Raw genomic sequence first — 8,976 nt, 5'->3', positions numbered from 1 at the left:
TTTGAAAACTGGTCTCCCACCATAGAGACTTGCTCCTGAAAAGTCTCCTGCTTGGTCATTTTTGTGGGAGTCTGAAGCAATTTGCTACATTGTTAGTACAGATAGGCAGGTGGGGGCCTGATTTGAGAGTGGACATGTCAAAACGCCATTTGTCAAAGCTGTAACACTTTTATGTGGTCACAAATCATACAGCCATAAAGCAAATGCAAAGGGCACAGTCACAGAGTGTAAAAAGTTTGCTTACAAATTAATTGATAACAAAAAGAAGCAATTACAATGAGGAACCCCATAAATATCTTCACTCCTTTAGAATTTTTCGGTTTCTCGTCTGCAACCATGAATGACTCTAACAGTAAATCTTTTCTGTTGCTTTGTAATGAAATAGCACTTGTGCCTGTACACAGAATAAATGGCTTGGTATGACACATACTCTTTGCTAGGTGATAATGTTAAGCTGTACCTCAATGCTCGTCACCAGTACACTTGTAGCAAATGTGGGTAGAGCCCTCCCCAAATCTTCGTTCGCGAAGCCTAGCCATGATGATTGATGATAATTCACCTCAATGCTACAGAGTCTAGGTCTTGGCCTCCAGAGGTTTAGAGAAGATGGAAGCAAGATGTAGCTAGACAAAAGCAATGAGTATTAAAAAAATCCAGATCTGATGTGTAGACTCCAGGAAGTCCTAATGTTTTGTTTCCTTCCTGTTTCTTCAAACTCTTTTGCATGGACAGGATGTTAGTATGGCTCATTCTTCTGTACCCGAAATGACAGGTGTTAAGTCATCTTAGCACATAAACATGGAAAAAACTTGCATCTAGTTTGTGTATCCAGCTGCACAGTGGCATTTTACCTCACACAGTTTTGCTATAAAAAAAAGTTTAGTGCCCAGTACTTGGGTGCAGAAGCCCACTTCCCAGCAACACAAGGAAAAAAGTAATAAAGATCAATGACTACAGAGCATAACACTTCTTGCATATCACAGAGCATAAGTAGCTATAGCATCCTGCACTTAGTTCCAAAGTATTTAGAGAAGTTATAACCAAAACTGAGAGAGTATAAGAAGAAGCAGTGTGTTACTTTGCATGGCATTGTTTCTCTTGGGCCCATGAAATTTGGAAGCATTTATAGAGCCGGCCTGAAGCCAGCTGGATTCTGATGAATTTTAACCTCAGCGTCTCAGTTTTTGAAAATGAAAATACAGAGAACCTTTGCAAGCTGCTACAGCAGTCCTGTGAAGACTGGAAGGTGGTCAATTCTGCAGTTAGCTCAATGTAACAAATTATACTAAGTAAATGAAATGTTGTCCTGATTAACTTGCATAAAAATTTCAGGCTAGAAGACTTTGATACAATGAAAAGTATATATCTGATGCCTATTCTTGCCTGGCAAAGAAATGAGTGGTTACAAGGTTTTGAATTCTCCTTTGTAAAGAGAAGTCTCATGTGGCTGGTCTGAATCCACAATAAAATTCCTGTCCTGATACCTCCAGCCATATCCACATGTTCTGGACTTCTGCGGGGCTCACAGCTTTTTGCTGTGTCTCAGCAGAAGCAGGCCAGCTTAGCATCCTCTTGCCAGCTGCCAAGGATGGAGGCGGACGCGGACGGGGCCCCCCTCAACCTTTTCTGGGCAATAGCTTTTGCAGGACCGAGGCCAGCTTCTGGCTGAGGCTGCGGTCCCAGCCAGCCCTTGCAGCCCGCGGGACTGGAGGCATCGATCTCCCCGGGAGCTGGTGCTGGCTTCGCCGCCCCGGGGGCGAGGACGGGCTGTGCGGATGCCGGGGCGCGGGTGCGGGGGCCGGGGCGGGCGCGCTGCCCGGAGCGCGGCGCGTCCCGCCCCGCGGGTGCCGGGGAGGGGTGTCCGCCCCACGTCACCGCCGCCCGCGATAAATGCCCGGCGGGGCGGGAGCTGCGAGGAGAGGCGCGGAGCTCCTCGGAGCGACGGTGGCGACGACCCAGAGGCCAGCGGGGGAGGCGGCGGCTGAGCGCAGCGGCAGCCCCTCGCCGCAGCTCCGCTTCTGGACACGTCCTTGACCGCCGCGCCGCTCCCGCCTCAGCGAGCGGGGCGAGGCCGTGCCCGCGCCCCCCGGCCCCGGCTCGACGCGGGCGTGGCGAGGAGGCGGGCGGCGGAGCGAGGCTGGCTGCGGGGAGAGCAGGCAGCCGCCGCCGGAGGGTAAGGGCATTGGCGGGGGGCAGCATCCTCCCCGCAGCATCCTCCCCGCGGCGACGGGAGGGCGGGGGGCGGTGGCAGGCAGACCCTGGGGCCGTGGGGCGCTCCGGTCCCAGGAGAGCGGGGCCGGCGCCGTCGGGTGCGGGCGGTGGCGGCGCGCTGGGGAGAGCCCGGTCCTGCCCGTCCGCCTCTTTTTGTTCCCCTCTCAGCGGCTGGGTCCTGTGTGGCGGGATTCGCGCGTGCTCGCCCAGGGTGTGGGAATGACCGCGGCTTTCCTACCTAAAGCATTCAGTTACCGAGTAGGCGGTGTTGGGATATTGTATTCTTGGAGGTGGTGCTACTTTTTCTGATAGTTTCCAGTGCTTTCCTTTGTTTGGGGAATAGAATAACCCCATCTTCCCCTATTTTCTTGTCCGAGTTGAATACCTTTAGTTTCATCAGGTATTTTTGGGAAATCATAGAACTAAAGCTTTAATCAAAGTCATATTTTGAAATGCACCAAGAGGGGCTATTTTATATCAACTTTATTGTGGATTTCAAGTTTACACTGGTGATGAATGCAAGCCTTAAACTTCTTTTGTTCTTAAATTCCAATATTGAGAGATCTTATCTGCAGTCTGATCTTCATTGATGTCTGACTCCTTCGAAGTAGATATGAAAAGCATGCTTTTTGCATTCAGGCACTGAAATGGGCATGCCAGTGTAATATATAAAACGACTTGAACAGAATGAAGTTCATAAGGTTGAAGATAACCTATCTTTCCGAATCAACAGTGTGTACTTATTAGAGTGAAAAGAAGTAGCATCCTGCTTTCTCCTCCTAAAATAACAGTGACAAACTGTATGAACTACAGGGTTTTTTTCTTTGTAAATTCATGGAGGCCAGTCCTTCAGTCTACAAATTACATTACTCTCTCTTATGTATTTACAGCCAACAGACCTGGAAGAAAGACTTTGTCTTGGAGCTAACTCCTGAGCATTTTTGAGATCATTCATCATGAAGTATGTAGTACAGGAATGGCTCAGAGTAACTATCTTGCTATTCATAGCTCAAGCAGTTTCTGCAATGATTCTTCCCAATGCCACGATCTTAGAGGAACTTTTGGAAAAGTACATGGATGAAGATGGTGAGTGGTGGATCGCCAAGCAGAGAGGGAAAAGGGCTATCACAGACAGTGATATGCAAAGTATCTTGGATCTTCATAATAAGTTACGGGGTCAGGTGTATCCACCAGCTTCCAATATGGAATATATGGTAAGGAAAAACTGATAGTGACATGCAGAAAGAATTGTTCTTAGTATAGTTACTATCACTTTATGAAACAGCATAATTTCAGTCTTGGTTTGCTTGTTTTCTCATTTAAAGCATATGTCACTTGTCTTTTTTTTTCTTATACAGGGATGAAATGTGAGATAAAAATGCATGTTTGTGGATCAAGTATCACGTTCTATTGATATTCATGCGTTTAATCTCTCATAGCTCACCTAAATTTAAGTAGCAGTTCCTCAGTGTTAGGGGCCAATTTCCAAAACTGGTACTCAAAATAGTTGCTTGTGATTGTGGCCTAAGAAGTTACCATCTAAGAAGAGTACTGAACTATGAAGATTCAAAATAACATATATTCTTTCCCATGCTTCTAGGTCGGATGGAATTTCTGAGCTAAATGAGAGTCTTATAACAAGAAAGTCTTCTATTTAAATTGGCATGTGTTACTGGAGTCCTGTATGTTTCTGTGTTTAACAGATTAATAATGTAATACATAATTTCTGTTTGTATTTTTTTCCTTAAGAAGCCTCTGTATTTGGATCATTGTTATTAGCATTAAGTCTCCCATGTTTCTGAACTTTGATTTTATTCTGTAGTTCAAGGCTAACTTTAGCTCTCCTTGCTAAGTAGATCAAATCAGGTCATGAGAGCTTTTAAGAAGTCCAGAGTTTTGACAAGAATGGGCAGTTTTACTTGCATCGGCATCTTTTTCCTGTTTCCATGTGGTGTATTATTTGTTTATCTATTCAAGCACCAGAGAAATAGCATTGCTATAGGTTGGGTTGTTTATATCAAATATTACACAGGTTTCATGACACTTTCTGTGACAGAGATTTGTATTAACACATATCAAGATGTAGATATCTTTCCCAGTCTGCACATATCCTTAAACTTTGTTTGCTGTTGTGACTTTTTCAGACCTTGTTATAATAGAGGTTAACATTTTGTTCCCAGTAACTCAAGTTGATTGATTTCTGGAAAACTCAAGAAAAAGCTGTTAAGTCTTTTTGTAAAATAAGAATAGAGGAGACTATTGTTTTCCCCTGTTAAAAGACTGCAAACCTTTTTCTCAAGATTATGTGAAAGCATAGCTATGATTTTCAGTTATGTGTCTTTTTCCATTCCTAATGCCATTCTACATTTGCCTGTCTTATATATCTTGAAAAGAAGAATTTGGATGTAGTCACTGAAGTAAGACTTTTGACAGCTCTATACTTCGAAGATTCCTTCTGCACTGCACACACTTTGGCTTAGGCTCTGTTAGGTCTACATCTGGAACAAGTTTTTGTGGTTTTGTTGTTGTTTTTTCTGCACTCTCCAATGACCCCTTAGCCAGAATACAAGTAGCATGAAAAAGTGATTACCCAATTTTGATGTTGAGGATGTTATTCAGAACAGGACAGCAGCTTTCAAGAGGGTGGGATTCAATTTTGGCATAATATCCAAGGGAATAAGGGGTTGGGATGGGCAAGGGTTTGGGATCTGTGAATGCAGAGGGTCTGTGTGAAGGGTTGAGTCAGAGGGACTCAAGAGAAGGGCATGGAGAGAGGCTGAGAGTCTGGTCAAGAAGGTTGAGAAATCAGAGTTATGGAGGAAAGAAGCACTTGATGAATAGACGTGGTTAGGGGAAGAACTGGGACTGTCTATGCAGAGAAAATTTGGGATCAGAAGTTTGTGGAGGGAGTTAAGAGGACAGAAATTTGCTAAGAGGCTATTTAAAAAGGCTTAACCTGTGAGCGGGGAGGGAGATTGTGTCCGGAGGAAGCAGGAGAGAGTCAGTCTTGGGAACTGAGAGAGGACAGTGGGACCCACCTGCTTCTTGAACAGAAGGAGTAAATGACAGGATTTCTGATTGTTTGCACATATATTTTTATGATACAGTTTGTGATTTTCCTTTCAATGTCTTACCAAAGGTGAATTTCAGTCCTCCAGAACAGGGAAATAATCTCCCTAAATGTTTGCCTGATGTTTAGCAAACTAGATAAGTACAAATGAAACACTTTTGTCTACTTTTGGTGTACTTTATTAGTATAGACATGCTGGCAAAAAAATCTCCTGCTATGGATACAGTCCTGTCCCTTTGTACTGGTAAAATTTCTCCTTATAAATACAGCTAGTTCTGCTTGGGGAAATGAAATATTATGTCTCACTGAATGTGAATGGAGGTGGTCAAGGTCCAGGTGCCTCACTTGTACACTTGCGTCTCTATTAGTCTGTCGTATAGTGGAGAAGTTTAGGATCTCCAAGAGTAAGTGGAGCTGCGAGAAGGAATGTGGGCGCTGTATGCTCTCATTGCACTGTTAGTCTGTAACATCTAAGGTAACCTAACAGGTGTCTGTGGCTGAAATGCTTCTGTCCTGCTCCTGCCAATAGAATGTACCAGAGTTGATTATGAGAGTGATCCAAGTACTTCAAGAATCAAGATTTTATATTTTAAAATTTACTTTTTTTTTCCCATTCTGAGTCATGAGGCTAGTCATGGCTGAATCAGATGAGTTCAATGCTATAAAAGTTGCTGGGAACGTATAGCTAAGAAATGGGAGGGATGGAGAACCACACTTAAGGTAGGACAATCAGTTATATGACTTAACTTGCAAAGTCCAGCCTTATCTTTGAGGTGAGGTCTCTCTATTAAAAAAAAAATTAAAAGGTTGAATTACAGATATTCTGTACAGCTTTATACTCTTCCCATATGCCTTGAAGAAGAAAAGGGTACTGGGCTATCACAGTTAAAGACCTAAAGTTATTAGCTTCAGTACGATTCACAGTAGATAGGTCTAAAACATTCTTATGGTTGTCTGGCTGAACTTACTGGATGAAAAGTTCATTTTGCCAAGTACTCTGGCTCTGGTGGTGAGCAGTAGTGAATTCCTAGGGTAAAAGAATAAGTATAGAGGATGTCAACAGAGAGACTTCTGCAATGAAACCCCCCAGCTTCCAGCAAACAGCAGCTTAGGGAATTCCTGACTCTGGTGGTGTACTTTTTGTGTGAAATGGAATAGTCTCAGATGGAATTTTTTGTGAATCTGAGTGCTTTTGAGTTCATTTAGTTCATTTGTATTCTTTGAATCAAGTTGCAGAGCTCTATAAATTTAATTATGTACTGCGTGAAAAAACTTTGTCTTGTTGGTTTTTTTTTGCTTTAAACCTGTTCTTTTATTTGATGCCGTGTTTTACTTTATTGTGAGAAATAATTTTCTCAGTGATCACATAGGTTTCTTTTCAAGAATTGTGCTTCCTTTACTTGAAAACTGTTCTGTCTGAAAAGCAGTTCCATTTTGTTTTCCTGCTCTGTCTGATATGATTCTCCTGTTTTCCTTTTATTTCAAAGGAAACAAACCAAACTGTTGACAGTTATGGTATACTGCAAATTGATGGAGTTGTATTTTCTTCACTTCCTAATAATTTCTAACATTCTCTTGCTTTTTGACTGGCTGAACTAAAGCCAACATTTTTCATAGAGCTATTCACAATGATTTTAAGACCTTTCTAATGGGCTAGAGGTCATTTACTACACTACAGTGTATATATAGTTGGCTGTAACCTCCAGCTATGTCCTTATTATTTTGTATGTGTTCACATTGAATGCTATCTATCATTTTGCTTCCAATCACTTAGTATTAATGAATTTCCCATCTTTATCTTGTATTTTTCCTACCTTGTTTTTAACTATCTTAAGTAGTGAGTACTATCTCGCATTCCCTTTTCTTGGGCTATTGGGATCAAGGTATATGGCAGAGGACAATGGACACATCTTGAAGGGAATTTGAAAAGTTATTTTGTATTCTTAAATCTTTTTTCTGTCATTTACCACTTTTTTCTTTATCTCATGATAGCTTAATTTGATTTGTTTATTAATTTTTAAATAGCTTAGGAACTCTTGAAAATTTAACTGCATTTTAACCCTTTTCAACATGTTTTTGACACTTTTCAAAGTCTAATATATTTGGGAAGAATTCATATTATCTATGTATTTCAATATTGTTTTTTAACTTATCCTATGAAATTATCCCAACAGAAGTAAGTTTTTTGGTCTGCAGTTTCTCAGGATCTACTAGAAGCTTTCTAAAATGCTAACACCCATGTGCTGTTTTTTGTTACTGTGGTAATGAGGCCATTTGAAGAGAGAGTGTACCACATAGTAATTAAGAAGTTTCATGATCAAGTTTTTCCAGGTTCTTCAAGGATATTGTCTGGCAATTTGATATTGTCAATATATTCATTTTCAGCTAATGTTTAAGTCTGGTATGCGTCCTCCACCTCATCTTCTGTTTCTTTCTCTGTATAGAAGAATTCTGGTGAGAGATCCTGTGTAAGCTCATCTGTAGGGAATAGTAGTGCAACAAGTTCTGTTAACTCCTCTGCAGTGGCCTTTTGACTGCATGTTAGATCATTTTTTCCTAGACCTCTTCCTTGAATGCTGAGAGAGTTTTTGGGTTGTCAACATTATGACTTAAGTAGAAAAAAAAGTATTCTTGAGGTTATGATGAACGGTTTGTTATGAAAATGCATGGCAGATGTGTGCTGTATATTTGTTTGTCTGGATCGTTTCCTAGTAAAGAAAGGAGTAAGGAACATTTTCTTTTTGCTATGCATATGGATTTAACAGCACTGGAAAGAGAGCAAAGAGGGATGATGTTTCCCTGCTGCCCTTCTAAAACACCCAAACAGTACATAGCAGAATGTTGCGTGAATCATTATGCTTTCAACATTTCCCACCCTGGGCCATTGACATCAGCATGGCCTTCACACTATGTATGCACTTGGAGCACATCTGTATGGAAGAGATACTTGAACTAGTACTGAAAACTGCAGCTGACTGCTGCTGGCAGTGTTCAATCTGACCAGATCAGGGAGCTGCTGTGGCTCTGATGTTCTGTGGCTGCTCAGGTGTCCCTCCTTGTTCCTCTCCTGTGCTGGAGCTGCCTGTGCCTGCCCAGGCTCCCTTGGCAAAGACCTATCCTTTAAGGCAAAAATGGGAATCATTGTGCTTTGTCATATACTTGTCAATGGTTTGTTGTGGATTGATGTGGAAGGGTTCCCTTATTCTCAGTTATTCAGTTCAGGTAGAAAGGGATTTATTGCATATTAATAAATTCTTAGTAGATTGTAAAGTCTTAGTAATATTTGAAAAAATTGTTTTAGGCACCATAACCTACAATTTCCTAAACTCTTGATCTTTTTTTTTGTTTTGTAAGCATTTTTTGTTTATCATGGATTGAAATTGGAAAACCTGTTCCCCCCCCAATAATTTAATTGGTAACATTGCACCTTAATAAAAATGAACCTGTTAATGAAAACTTAGATTTTTTTTCCTGATCATTACAATCAACACTTTAAAAATAGTCATTATTATTTGGATTATCATCATGGCTAGGCTTCGCGAACGAAGATTTGGGAAGGGCTCTACCCACGTTTGTTACAAGCGCACTGGTGGCTAAAAAGGCCAATATGAGATAGACATGTCCAATTACAAAAGGCACAGCAGAAAGACTCCTTAGGTGGTATATTCTGCAAGGCTCGATTCTTTCTGCATTGT

At 41.5% G+C, this 8,976-nt stretch overlaps 1 protein-coding gene across 2 annotated transcripts in view; it reads left to right on the top strand.

The window, feature by feature from the left end:
• The first annotated feature begins 3,106 nt into the window (after nt 1-3,106).
• The window catches only part of CRISPLD1 (cysteine rich secretory protein LCCL domain containing 1), a 39,949-nt gene continuing 34,079 nt past the window's right edge, over nt 3,107-8,976 (top strand). Inside the window, exon 1 of one of the 2 annotated variants that reach the window (XM_027692007.1) lies at nt 3,107-3,425. In XM_027692007.1, the coding sequence (XP_027547808.1) occupies nt 3,168-3,425 (258 nt within the window). In that variant the 5' untranslated portion in view covers nt 3,107-3,167. The remainder of the gene's footprint in view (nt 3,426-8,976) is intronic. The other variant, XM_027692081.1, reaches the window with a different exon arrangement.

The sequence above is a fragment of the Neopelma chrysocephalum genome, unplaced genomic scaffold, assembly GCF_003984885.1.
Source record: "Neopelma chrysocephalum unplaced genomic scaffold, ASM398488v2 Primary Assembly neopelma1_22, whole genome shotgun sequence".
Lineage (NCBI taxonomy): Eukaryota > Metazoa > Chordata > Aves > Passeriformes > Pipridae > Neopelma > Neopelma chrysocephalum.
This window is presented reverse-complemented; position numbering and strand designations above follow the sequence as displayed.